This window comes from Cebus imitator, unplaced genomic scaffold (genome assembly GCF_001604975.1).
Source record: "Cebus imitator isolate Cc_AM_T3 unplaced genomic scaffold, Cebus_imitator-1.0 Scaffold239, whole genome shotgun sequence".
Lineage (NCBI taxonomy): Eukaryota > Metazoa > Chordata > Mammalia > Primates > Cebidae > Cebus > Cebus imitator.
The window spans coordinates 858,483-873,382 of NW_016107554.1; the positions used below are offsets into that span (position 1 = coordinate 858,483).

The 14,900-nt window shown below is 35.6% G+C and overlaps 1 protein-coding gene across 17 annotated transcripts in view; it reads right to left on the reverse strand.

Annotated features, from left to right (window-relative positions):
* Positions 1 to 14,900, reverse strand: part of SLC4A7 (solute carrier family 4 member 7) — a 101,592-nt gene that overhangs the window by 33,361 nt on the left and 53,331 nt on the right. For all 17 annotated transcript variants that reach the window (XM_017498248.2, XM_017498246.2, XM_037727763.1 and 14 more), the window contains 5 exons: positions 14,638 to 14,795; positions 12,322 to 12,409; positions 10,196 to 10,342; positions 3,117 to 3,223; positions 805 to 979 (listed from right to left, as the gene is read on the reverse strand). In XM_017498248.2, the coding sequence (XP_017353737.1) occupies positions 805 to 979; positions 3,117 to 3,223; positions 10,196 to 10,342; positions 12,322 to 12,409; positions 14,638 to 14,795 (675 nt within the window). The remainder of the gene's footprint in view (positions 1 to 804; positions 980 to 3,116; positions 3,224 to 10,195; positions 10,343 to 12,321; positions 12,410 to 14,637; positions 14,796 to 14,900) is intronic.

Consider the following 14,900-nt stretch of genomic DNA (forward strand, 5'->3'; position numbering starts at 1 on the left):
TAAAAAAAAAAAAAAAAAGAATGTTCTCCCAAGAATAAATACAATTAAGTAAAATACACTTAAGAATTACAAGTCATCTCATTTAAATGCCATTAAAATGCATATCAACAACAACAATGAAATGCCTTTCAAGATTTAACAAAGCACCATAGCTCTGAATTCAGTATAACTGGGAACAGGAAAACATAAAAAACTTTCATTTTAGTCATATCAAAGAATGAATGAAGCTTTCAATTATATTTTCCAAATAAAAGTTTTAGCTACTTTCACACAGATTTAATAATGGCAAAATTAAATGCCACTTCAAAAGGCCACAGTTTCCACAATTATGTTCTATTCTTCCAAATAGTCTAGTCTGGGCCTACCAGCCAGAACTGAGGAGTTAATATTCACCATGTGGCTCTAACTAATCCTATGATACCTTACAGGATATGAAGTAGCCCCACTGATAAAGACCCCCATGACCCACCCAGAATCAGTTCAACTGGTGTCTTCTCCCAGTCCACCCCACCTCAAAGACAATTCAAGCCTTTTACTCAATTTATAAAACCATTCATCCAGCAAGCCAAAGTAAACTTTTTTTAATTTTTTTTTTTTTTTTTTTACCTCAACTGTGCATCTTCTGTTCAAATGGATTCCCCATGTTTTCCACAGTAATTACCTTTGGGGAAAGTCTGCTTTGGGTCAGGTTAATCATGCTGTGGGTAGACTCTTCAAATAAAAGTATGAATAGTGAGACAAATGCATACAGACACTTGCCTCTGAAGAGCTAAGAGCCTGGCCACTACCAATCTTTGTACTCACTATTCTGCCTTCTGTAGCTTCTCCAAGCAGCCCTCCAAAAGTGATTACAGGAGACATACAGGCACAGTATAGGAAAAGAATCGAGGCCAGGCACTGCAGGCTTAATGCATCCTTGAAGTCACTCAAGAAAAAAGGTGCTTTCCTTTTGATGTCAAGTATCAAACCACCAAAAAGCCTAAATAGGTGAGATGAAACTCGTCAAACTGTACACTAGTGGATTCTAGCTAGTTCAAACTAAAACTATGGGCTACACAAAACTGCTGTTGCCTAGGTGTTTTGTCAACAAAATGTTAAATCCAATTTAACTTACAATATAAATTACAGAAGATACACTCATTTAATCTAATCTACTGATGATAGAGGAATGTTATAGTTCATTAATAAGAGACAAATATCTGTATTTTATGGACTATATAATGAAAAGACTGCAGGCAAATGATTTTATATGAGTAAATGTAATTTTGGACACAAACGTGCAAGGCAAGGTATAACAACAAAACCTAACAACCCATTTATGAAAATGTGCATAAGCAATTCTATTAATTGTCTACATTAAAATCTTAAAGGCAACCATCACAAATACGAGGAAGGCAATTAGTATCCAAATACACTTTAATATAAATTTAGTATGTTGTGCTTAGATGCACAAGTAGTATGAACTCAATAACTTTAAAAACTGGTACTTCAATCATATAAATACTTTGTCTAGGGGGGAAAAATCCCTTAAAACCATTCCAGTATATGTAATTTACTGCACATGTAGACAAACTAATATGCACATCAATAAAACTAAGAGGTTTCAATTAGATTAAAAATTTGTGTGTACATCAAAGCCATACCATTTCAACATTTTTAACAATCAAATTTTTTGATACATCTGACTTGAAGACATTTCAATAAAATATAAGCTCCATGAAAGGAGACTTTTTCTTGTTCATTGCGTTATCTACAGTGTCTAGTACACTGCCTGAGACATAGTAGGCACTCAACAAACACTGGTGACTAAACTGGCAATTCGAAAAAGTTGTAATACTCGTAACATATATAATCATTCAAATCCCAACTGCAGGAAAACTGACCAAAAGAAACTAACATTAAGATTTCAAATGCTTTGGATATTTCAAGCTTTACCACTGTAATTTTTTTTAAGTGAATACTGAAATAAATCCTCAACACAAATTGACAAGTGGTACTCTGCTCATAATCTGACAGCAAGGGGAATCAGCTTGCAATAAAAAAGGTTCCATCAATAAACTAAAGTATGAATCTATGGTGTATCATCAAATCAATGATTACTTAGTAGAGGGCATAAAGATGCTCTCAGGTGACTGAGATCAGTGGAGGCCAGACATAGTGCTTCTCAATAACTAAACCTATCCCAGTTTGAAGAAGCGATAATAGCTAATAATAGAACAGTACTGTTCACACAGGGTCAAAATCTTTCCTCTATTATATTCACAGAGACTAATACACTTCATTAGTCAATGAATTGTTAATTTCAGCTTCTCTAAAGTCTACATGCAGTATGCCAGTTGTTATTTATTTTTATTATACAGTACCCTTTAAGGATGTCATCAAAATCCCTAATAGTGTATCTGTATAAGATATCCTGTTTTTTTTTTTTTTTTTTCAAAACAAAGATTTAATATTTAAGATTATTTAATTAGATACTGACCACCAGTGAACAATAATCAATAGCCACATGTTTTTCTACAGTATGAAAATACTACAATATTTATCTACTTCTACAAAATATTTTAAGGCAATGTTTGCATCTGCCAATATTTCTATTTTTTATTACAAAAATTAACTCCTTAATTTTTCTAGCTAGGTTTCCAGAGATCAATACAACGGTTTAATCATGCTTGTCCATGAAATTTACATTACCTCATGATACAATGCTCATTTAAGAGTTTTAAATCTGTGCACATATACAAAGAAATCATTCGTTGTAATTACCCTCTGGTCCCATAATTCTCTAACTCAACATGGAGAATTATAAGACTCTACATCTTCTTCAAGAACCTACTGTATAAGTAATGGAAATTAACCTACACACTATATAACTACAATATTCTGAATATATGGTCCATTATTTTCCTTTTAAGCTAAAGCTTGGTACATACTATTAAAATTATTTATACATCTTCTTATATGCTTATAAATTTTCCTTATATATAATAATGGACATTTTTCTAAATATGAAAAAATACTGTACAAAATTAGGTTCCAAATATGTGGAAAAAATATAATATTTATGTTTTCATCAAATCATCCCCCAACCCCCTCAAAATATCAGTATTTGCACCCACCGTCCAGTCCTCTGTAGCTCAGGCCCAGCATGATGAGCGGCCTCTTTAGGAGTCTCACCCGATGTGGGGGCAGATCCATTGTGAAACACAGGAATCTTTCTCTTTTCCTGAATTTCACAAAAAACATATTTTCAGAATTCTATTTTAAGAAAATTTGAGATGGTATCTTCAATTAGAGTGAATATCAAATTTTATATTGATTATATATCTAATCAGTGTTCCTAGAAAATGCTTCCGAAAATAAACTTCCTTCTGTAATGCATTGCTCTTTAAAAAGAATCTAGTATCAGTTTATATTAATATTTTAAACTTATAATTAGCTTTTTGCATCTTATAATCTAATTATCAATATACTATATAATACATTCATACATTCCATTTCAAATTCCTATTCAGAAATAGCTACAAACATAAGTAACCTCCAAAAAACCATCTTCTCCCACCCAAACTTTAAAAATACTGCTCCTGCTATTGAAAAATACACTTTACATTAAAAAAAAGTAAATGTCATTTTTCTTCCACTAAAGTACTTCCCTTAAAAAATAAGAGCTGTTTGATAAAACATGTTTCCACAAAAATCAATTTCCTATTACATTTTATTACAAATTCAAGAGTACTATTCACATGATACAGGATTTCTCTCCCTCTGTTGAAGACAAATAAATGAAATTTTAACTTGTTACATCAAGAGACCGCTGGGGCTAAATACATGTGTGTGCATGTGCACATACAAGGGAAAAGATGGAAGGAAAGATGGAAGAAAAGGAAACAGAGGTAGAGGGAAAGGGAAACAGATGTGTCATCCCAGGAGGTTTCCTGGGTCAAAGGCTCTGGCTAAGTTAAAGACTTACGCTACCTGGTTTACATGTTCCATATTTAGGGAGTGGCGAGGCTTATCTACAAATATAAGACTGCTATTTGAAAATGTCAAAATCTCATTTACAAAATTTCATTTTCAAACTCACATCTTAAAGGGGAAAGGGATTAAAATTTAGAACTCCCAGGAAACAAAAATAATTTTAAAAACTACATATTATAAAAGTAATTGTGGTTTTGGCCATTATTTTTAATTTAATTGATATAAAAATTAAACCTAATTTAACCCTTGGGACTCAGCCAAAGCACATTCAAGAAAATTATTTAAAAAAATGAAAGACGAAAAAAAGTGAATTAACTACCTCAGAAAACGTGAAAACAAAGTCTTTCCTGGAAGAAAGTGAAAGAAATGAAAAACAGCTAACAGCAAAAACCAAGATCCAAAATAAAATGTGTCTTTTAAAAGTACTGAAATAAATTTTAAAGGCTGCTGTTTGAAAAATACAATAGACCTTTAGCTAATACAAAAAAGCTCAGCATCCCTACTGACCAGATAAATGCAAAATTCTGAGGAGATTGGTATTTCATGCCAGTTAAAATGAAAAAAAAAAAAAGACAGGCAATAATTTCACATAGCGAGCAAATTTTATATACATACTGCACTTTATATAACTCCATGCAAATAAATTAGAAACCTAGATGAATCTAGTAATATAGTGGGAAAACAATTTACCAAAAGTGACCCCAGGAAAAAAAGGAAGTTTACCTATACCACTTTTCAAAGAAGAAATAAGCTAATTGTTGAGGTCTACCATATGACAGAAGATTCAAGTTCAAAAAAGTTTACAAAGAAATTCTTCCAAACTTCTAAAATCAAATTATTCCACACCATTTAAACTGTTATATTAAGAACACAAACAAAAACTTACAAATTTTTTTATGAAACAAGTATATTCATGACACCAAAATGTGAAGATGGGTACAAAAATCTATAAACCCATCTACAGTAATACAAACTAGTAGACACAGAACACTACCACTTCAAAGTCCAAGCTGGGTCGACTCCAGGAATTCTTTCATATTCAAAAATCTATTCATATGATTTAGCATAATAATTGATAAATAAAATTAGTATCACTGGCCAGAGATGCTGAAAAGGCATTTGATAAAATTCTACATCAATAACTATTTAAAAATTCAATAAAAAACAAATAATGTTACTTCCTTTACAAGATGAAATGTGTATTTTGGCTTCAATGTCATTATCTTAATGGGAGAAACACTAGACACATTTGACTACAGTCATAAACAAGTTAAGAAATGCCTATTTAAAGCCCACACTACCTGACACTGTACTAGAGATTTTAATCAATACAACTAGAGAGTAGAAAACAATTACATGTATAAGATTTGGAAAATGAGGAATAAAACTATGTCTTACTTACAGATTATATGACTAAAAATCTATTATAAACAATTAAGAATGGTAGCAGGATTAAAAATACACAGTTGAGACAGGATGTGGTGGCTCACACTTGTAATCCCAGCACTTTGTGAGGGCGAGGCAGGCAGATCACTCAAGGTCAGGAGTTCAAGACCAGCTTGGCCAACATGGTAAAACCCCATACCCACTAAAAATACAAAAATTAGCTGGACATGGTGGCAGGCACCTGTAATCCCAGCTACTTGGGAGGCCGAGGCAGGAGAATAGCTTGAACTTGGGAGGCGGAGGCTGCAGTGAGTGGAGATCATGCCACTGCACTCCAGTCTGGGCGACAAAAGCGAAATTCTGTCTCAAAAAAAATAATAAAATACACAGTTGACTCTTGAATAAACACGGGACCAACTCCCATGAAGTTGAAATTTTGTGTATAACTCCCTGAGACTCAATGTAATAAGCCTACTGTTGACTAGAAAGCCTTACAGGTAACATGAACAGTTGAACACACAGGTGGCATGTTAGAGGTGTTATATGCCATATTTTTACAATAAAGTAAGCCAGAGGAAAAAAAATGTTATGAATGGAAATACATCATAATTTCTATTTCACTTTATTTCACTTCTCTAAAAATGTTCTATACCAATCCCTGTTTGCTTAAGTACCCAAACCACAGAAGGATCCATGTCGCAAAAGAAGTCAAAAGCCATCCTGAATAATCAGAATCCTTCAGCCAAATCAGCTGATGTCAATTTGTTTCCTGGGACTACTACTTCTATATCTTTTTTCTCATCACCGGCACTGGTTCGCAAGCGCTCATCTCCATCAAGTTGTGTTGTTACCTCCTCTAGTATGGTGTTTACTAGCTCTTGAGCTTCTCCAAGATCCACATCTTGAAACCCCTCCACCTTTTTTGCCATACACACAACTTCCTTGAGTAGCTCTGTCGTAAAACCAGTTGTTTCATGAACAGCATGGGTTTCTCCAAGAAGGAATTTATTGTTTCAGGCCTGATGACGTTCATGGCTTTTTCTATGATAATGATGGCGTGTCTTCAATGGTGTAATCCTTGCAGACTTTGATGATGTCCTTGCTATCCAAGGTTCTCTTCCACAGTATTAATAATCCTTTCTATATAGCATCTAATGTAATGAGCCTTAAAGGTCCTCATGTGTTTTGGGTGGCCAGGGGCATTGTCTAATATCAAGAAGATTTTAAAAGGCAGTCCCTTCCTGGCAAGGTACTTCCTGATGTCAGGAACAATGCACTGATGGGACCAATCCAGATAAAGGGTTTTCATCCAGGCCTTCTTGTATAACCAAAAGACTGGCAGCTGGCATTTATCTTTTTCCTTCAAAGCTCAACATGAGCAGCTTTATAGAGGAGGGTAGTCAAGATCATAAATTGGACTGCATTTGCACAAAACAGAGTTAGCTAACCCTTCTTCCATTAAATCCTGGTGCTCACGTAAGTTCCTTACTAAAAAAAAGTCTTCTGTAGCATTATTTCCAGAACAGAGTACTTTCATCTGCATTAAAAACCCATTCAGGGAATTTTCTTAATAGAATCTGATCTGGGAATTAATCTGCTGCCTCTCAGATGGCAGAAGCTGTTTCTCCAGTTATTTTGACATTTTTTAAACCAAACTTCTTTCTAAAATTACCAAACCATCCTTTGCTGGCATTAAATTCTCCAGCTTTAGCTCTTTCACCTTCCTTTTCCTTTATGTTGTCGTAAAATCACTGCTTTTTCTTCATCATATCAGAATCTATAGGTATGCCTTTCTTATAGTAATCCTGCACTCACATAAAAGCTGCATTTTCAATATGAGATAAAAAGGTGTTTTGCAAAAAGTGAAGGTTTTCATGCCTGCTGGCATAACTGCAGTGATGACTATACATTTCCTTTTCTTCTTACAATGAGTCTTATGCTGGATTCATTTATCTTGAAATGGCAGGCAATGGCAGACCTCATTCTATGGTACATACCAAGTAATTCAACTTTGTCTAACATTTGTATGACTTTTCTCTGTTTCTTAGGAACACTTCCTAGCATCACTAATGGGACCTCATATGAGTCCCACGCTGTTATTCAAAAGTTTACAGTATTGCACGAAACACGATGAAAAATATATGAGAACCGCATGATCACTTTTTAGGGTAATACACAATTTACTGGACAGACAAACTGCTGTGGATGTGGAGATGATAAGCAACGCACACCATTTTAAGCATGTTAACTTGCAACCCTTGAGCTCACTGCAATAGCAACAGGCCATAACTATGAAATTACAATATGACAGCAGTACAGTATTTACTATAGTTAATTTTAAGTATGTTGTAATGCTGCATCTTGACTTTCGTTTACATTTCTCTCCACTGAAAATAGTGCCATGTACACTCTTACTGTATATAAGGTTTGATAATTTTAGCTTTTTAGAATAATTTGTATATATTTCATAGTAATAAATTATTAAAGAAGACTAGTATATGCATATATTTTATGCATTCAGGAATGCCTAATTAATCTTAATTTTTTGATATTTCTAGGCTATGCAGTTTGTATGCAAGATTTTTCAAATTATCAAAAACCTTTCCAATGTTTATTAAAACAAATCCACATAATTAGAACTGCACAGTTCAAACTCATATTGTTCAAGGGTCAACTGTGTGTGTGTATGCATATATGCACATAAAAAATAAGAAATAGCCTTTATTTCATATAAAAGCAACAGACAAACATACAGTACTCATGAATACACCTACCAAGAAACATGTAAATTCTAAGTAAGGAAAACTTGACAACATTCTTTAAGAATACAAAAACTTGCTTGAAACAAAAAATCAACTGGGGAGAGACACTCATGTTCTTGAATAGACTCAATGTCGGCTGGGTGTGGTGGCTCACTCTTATAATCCCAGCACTTTGGGAGGCTGGGATGGCCAGATTACCTGAAGTTGGGAGTTTGAGACCAGCCTGACCAACATGCAGAAACCCCATCTCTACCAAAAATACAAAATTAGCCAGCCGTGGTGGCGCATGCCTGTAATCCCAGCTACTCAGGAGGCTGAGGCAGGAGAATCACTTGAACCAGGGAGGCAGAGGTTGTGGTAAGCCAAGATTGCACCATTGTACTCCAGCCTGAACAACAAGAACAAAACTCCATCCCCTACCCCCACAAAAAAGAAAAAGATTCAATGTCATGAAGCATCAATTCTCTCTCAGTTCAATGAGAAATTTGCCATCACTTTTTAAAAACCATTCCATTGTATTTCTGAATATAGAAAGCCAATTTTAAAGCCTACACAGAAAAATAGATCAGCAAAGACAGCCGAGAAAACTCAGAAAAACAAGAGTAAGAAAGAGAGCAAGAACAAGTCTAGACCTACCAGACATTAAAATATACCAAAAAGCCTCAATAACTGGAGTGTGGAATTAGTCCGTGAATAGAGAGACCAATGGAAAACAAAAGTCCAAAACAGGCCTGAATGCAAATGGAATTTTAGTTAATAAAGGCAGCATCACCAACCAAGGGAGCAATGTTTAGCTCTGTAATGAACAGGGACAACCAGGCAGCAATTTAGAAAAAAGATGAAGTGGATCTATACCCACACAAAATACGCTATGATAACCTCCAAAGATCAATGAACAATTTAAATGTTAAAAAAAAAAAAAAAAAAAAAAAAAAAAATAAAAAAAATAAAAAAAAAAAAAAAAAAAAAGACTGTAGTGGGGCAATGAACAAAAGATTATCAGGAATATTCAACCTCACTAATTATAGAAATGCAAATTAAAACCTCATTAAAAGGCCAGGAGCAATGGCTCACACCTATAATCCTAGAACTTTGGGAGGCTGAAGCAAGAGGATCACTAGAGGCCAGGAGTTTGAGACCAACCTGGACAATAAAGTTAGACACCATATCTACGCCGTTATCTACAGAGTATCAAAATATTAGCTAGGGGTAGTAACATACACCTGTGGTCCAGGCTACACAGGAGGCTAAGGCAGGTGGTTTGCTTGAGCCCAGGAAACTGGGGCTGCAGTGAGCCAAGTTCACAACACTGCCCTCCAGGCTAAGTGACAGAGCAAGACCCTGCCTGTCTCATAAACACTAAATTTAAAACCTCATTCAAATACTTAAAATAGCAAGATAAAGATATCTATTAGACTGACAAATATCCAAAACTTTGGCAACACACAGTGTCAGTGAGGATGTAGGGAAATAGGCCCTTTCATACATCACTGTAGGAGTCCAAAACAGTCCAGCAAATGGAGAGAATTCTGGTAATATCTGCTAAACTTATAAATAAATTCCCCTTTGAGCCAGCAGTCTTATTTCTGGGGATCTATTCTACAGATACATCTGCACAAGACTAAAATGACATGTGATTATTATCATGCATAATTTGAAATAGCAAAAGAATGACAACACCAGAACCCAGGAACAGAACAAACTATGGTATAGCGATACAGAACAAAACAAAGCTGTGAAAAAGGGAGTAGGGAATATTTTTATGATTTCTTGTGTCAGATCTTCTAGATTTACATGAAAAAAGCAAGGTTCAGAACAGTATATGCAGTACATTAACTTTTGGTGAGAGAATCAAATAAGACTACATGTTCATATTTTCAAGTACTGAATAAAAACTAAAAGGATAAAAAACTAGTAACACATAGTCACCTATAGGAGGTACATGTGGGGGTAAGAAAGTAAGGGGATGAGGTGGGGATACGACTTCTCTGTTTTGGTTTTCAAATCATAGCTACTCAAAAAAATTTAATTAAAATAAAGTAACTCACAGAAAAATTGCTCTAGATTCTTACCTGAGAAGGGACACTTTTTGGTGGCTCTATGCGTATAGAAGGATCCCACTCTCCTGGAGGTAGGACAGTTACTTGATCTAAAAATTCATCAATTCCAGATAAGAGGTCATTTCTGTCTTTTGCTTTATAAGCCACATCATGAAAAATCTAAGGGAAAAAAATATTGAGTAAAAAGATTTTAAAGTTGAAAAAAAAAATTCTACACATAGTAAATCCACTCTGGATATCATAAATATCTTCACAAAAAAATAATTACTTAAACTCTTATCCCAGACAGGTATTTAGCCCACCTTAGGTAACAACTATAAAAGGCAATCCACTCAGTATTACCAGACAAATTAACAAACAATGAAAGAGAACAGTTATGTGTTAAGACAGAACAATTTTTTTAAAATAAAATTTTGCATGGGAAATAATAATTGATTGGAAAATGAAACACTAGAGCATGTCATTCTACTTCTATGACACTTAAATGTCATTTATCCTAAAAAAAAAAAAAGTCATGGATATGCAAACAACTTTACTTAATTTTTTTAATAACCAATACTTACTGGCTACCTACTAACTGCTAGAATACAATTCTAAGCATTGTGGATAATACAACGGTAACAGGTAAGGCAAGGTCCCTGTATTCAAGAACCTTTTTTTCTAGGAGGAAAGACAGTGAAACAAGTTATTAAATAAATAATCGTAGGTATTGATAAACTCTCTCCTAAAAAGAAAGTTGGGTACAGAAAGGGAAACTGATGGGAAAGAACAGAGTAGCCAGAAGAGGTCTCTTAAAGGAGGTAACTTACCAGGTACATTGGCTCAAGCCTGTAATCGCAGCATTTTGGGAGGCCGAGGCGGGTAGATCACCTGAGGTCAGGAGTTTGAGATCAGCCTGGCCAACATAGTGGAACCTCATCTCTACTGAAACTACAAAATTAGCCAGGTGTGGTGGCACCGGCCTGTAATCCCAGCTACTCGGGAGGCTGAGGCAGGAAAATTGTGCCAGTACGTCCAGCTACTTTTTTGTATTTTTAGTAGAGACAGGGTTTCACCATGTTGGCCAGGCTGGTCTCGAACTCCCAACCTCAAGTGACCCACCCACCTTGGCCTTCCAAAATGCTGGGATTACAGGAGTGAGCCACTGCACCCAGTCAAGAGTTTAAATTTAAATCTCACTATATGATAGGAAGTCATTAATAACTTTGGACTATACACTCGAACTGGCATGTTACTAATAATGTAGAGAAAAAACCATACAATAAAGACCATAAAGGCTAATTGAATCAACAAATAAAAGCAAGGCTAAGCCAGAGAAATGGCAGTAGAGATAGAAAGAATATGACAGATTAAATGCAAAACACATTGACGAGGTAAACAGAATCTGGTGACTGGCTGGTTGAAAGTGGATAGAAAAATATGCTTGGCATGGTGGCTTACGTCTGTAATCCCAGCACTTTAGGAGGCCAAGGTGGGCGGATCACGAGGTCAGAGATGGAGACCCTCCTGGCCAACGTGGTAAAACTCTGTCTCTACTAAAAATACAAAAAATTAGCCAGGCATGGTGGCACGCACCTGTAGTCCCAGCTACTCAGGACTGAGGCAAGAGAATCACTTGAACCCGGGAAGTAAAGGTTGAAGTGAGTCGAGATCGTGCCACTGCACTCCAGCCTGGCAACAGAGCAAGAATCTGTCTCAAAAAAAAAAAAAAGAAGAAGAAGAAGAAAGAAGAAAGAAGAAAGAAGAAAGAAGAAAGAAGAAGAAGGAAGAAGGAAGGGGGGGGAGGAGAGGGAGGAGAGGAAGGAAGGGAAGGAGGGGAAGGAGTGGGAGGAGGGGGAGGAATGGGAGGAGGATGGGGAGGAGGAGGAAGAAGGAGAAAAGAAAAAGAAGAATGAGGTCAGGTTCAGATATGGGGCACTTGAAATATCTTTAGGACACACAGCATTGATATTTTTATATAGGTCTTAACAACCTAACCAAAGGTAAATCGCTGAGGAGTAAATAAATATGAGATAAAACAGTATGCACAACAAGGATAATTTTTAAAGCTTCACTATGAAAGAAAAGAGAACTATAATATATACTATAGGCTTCATAATCAGTGTCTACTTCAAAGAGACTTGAGGTATTTTGATTACCTCGTCTGTCATGAGAGTGGCTATCGATCTTCCAATTTCATGGTACTGTGGCGCCTTGCCTGCTGGACCCAATAACAAAAACAAAAACCTAAGGAAACATGAAAATACACAGATTTTAAAATAAACATCATACACCCACAAATCTAGGCAACCATAAAAAAGAAACCCTTCAAATACAAACAGAGAAACAACACTCAGACGTCTTTTCCAGTCCCCCACACCAATCACTGAAAAAGGATGGCAATTCCACCTAGACTAAAGGAAATCACAAAACTAGAAAAAGCATCCATAATAACTTTCTACCAAATTATTGTTGCACATCTTCCTTAAGGTAAAACGGTAATTAAAAATTAAGCATTTTTTATTAAAAGTTGCCAGCTTCTATTTCCTTTTAGAGTAAACAAAGTTGGTCTGCCTTGATCAAAAAAAGTAAATTAGTAAATAAAGTGAGTAACAATCCCATTAATTATTTGAAAGTAAGGTTTGCCAAATAAGACAGTTGAGTATACCCCTAAAATCTACACAATTCCCCAAATTACAGCTCTGGATTAAAAACTCTAATGTTATAAACAAGGAATTTTAGTCACCTAGTCCCCTTTGGAAGGAAAAAGAACTTTTATGTACAACCCCATTTTTTTCTTGTGTTATAAATAAGGAATTTTAGTCAACTAGTTTCCTTTGGAAGGAAAAACAACTTCTGTTTACAATTCCATTTTTTTTTCTTTTTTAAGACGGAATCTCGCTCTGTTGCCCAGACTGGAGTGCAGTGGCACGATCTCAGCTCACTGCAACCTCTGCCTTCCAGGTTTCAAGCTATTCTTCCGGCACACAGCCTCCTGAGTAGCTGGGACCACAGGCGCATGCCACCATGCCCAGATAATTTTTGTATTTTTGGTAGAGATGGATTTCACCATATTGGCCATGATGGACTTGAACTCCTGACCTCGTGATCTGCCCGCCTCAGCCTCCCAAAGTGCTGGGATTACAGGTGTGAGCCACCGCGCCTGGCCTACTACTCCAAATTTTAACATTAAACCTCATATTATGCTAGTGACTACATAAAAAGTATTTAACTTCCTACTTGGTTAATCCTAGTTAACACTACGGTAAATTCTTAATATTCACACTTACCTAAACTGGAAATAGTTATCCCACTTCTCTATCAGCATTTACATGTGAATCCATGGGCTTATCTGTCTCATACATCTTAACACTGCATCATTAATGCAATCAACCGAGTAAAGCAAACAGGTAAGTACATTTCCATTAATCTCCTACTAATTCTTCATATTTGATTATATTATAAAATAATTGGAAAAAAATCTTAAAAAGTCTTATTTACAATGAAATTTCTATCATTAATAGCCAACAAAATGATCACCCTTTAAAATACAACTTGTTAATTATTATTATGGCCATTACCCCCAATTTAATTTTTACTTATGATGTATACTGAACAGAAAAATTTGGTTATGCTAGAACAAAGCATCTTGCCTAATTCGAAGGCCTTATTACAGTTACTCAACCTTGTAAGAGATCACCCTCATTTTACAAATGAAACAGAAAATTTAAGTCAGGCTTGACCCCACTTCCATGAAGAAAGAAAGTGGCAGAGAAAAGCTGCAACTCCATTATCTGACTCCACTGCTTGCACCAAACTTTAGATAAATCCTCTAAGATGATAAACTGCTTTTTTTTTTTAAAACCAAAGCTTGTAAGATACCGAGCATGTAATGAAGGTACAAATGCAAAGTATTACTTTTATTCATTAATTAAATTATACTTAATTTAAATTATAGGATACTTTATTTTTATTGTACTTTTTAGTTCCAAGAAGAAAACTATTTTATGCCCTAATATTCGAAGGCTTGGGTACAATGGCCGAATATTAACTATTAAAAATGAGCTTTTGGTGGGCCACCAGTGGCTCACACCTATAATCTCAGCACTTTGGGAGGCCAAGGCATATGGATCACTTGGGACTAGGAGGTCAAGACCAGCTGGGACAACATGGTGAAACACCACATCTACTAAAAATACAAAAATTAGCTGGCTGTGGTGCTGCACACCTGTGATCCAGGCTAATAGGGAGGCTGAGGCAGAAGAATCGCCTGAACCCAGGAGGTAGAGGCTGCAGTGAGCTGAAATTGTGCCACTGCACTCCAGCCTGCATGACAAAGTGAGATTCTGTCTCAAAAATAAGATAAAATTAAATGAGCTTTTATTACATAAATCAACATGTTTGTTTGTTCACTAGACAAAAACTTACAGATTTTGAAAATGCTTAGAGAATGTTACTTGGAACTAACTCTTTACCTGGTTGGAACAGGGACCTCAGTCAATCCTGTGAGGAGGACAGCAGGAGCCAGTCTCACAAATGCAATTATAGGCCTTTCCAAAAAGTCTACTTCGCCCACCAGGACATTGGATGCCTCAGCACCCGAAGGAATTTTTCTCATAAAATTCATGTCAACCTATTGACAAATAAATAATAATTAGAAATAAAGTTTCCATGGTATTTGTAAGACTATTTAGAGGCAAACAGGAAAGAAAAACTGCTTTATAAGACTACTATTTAC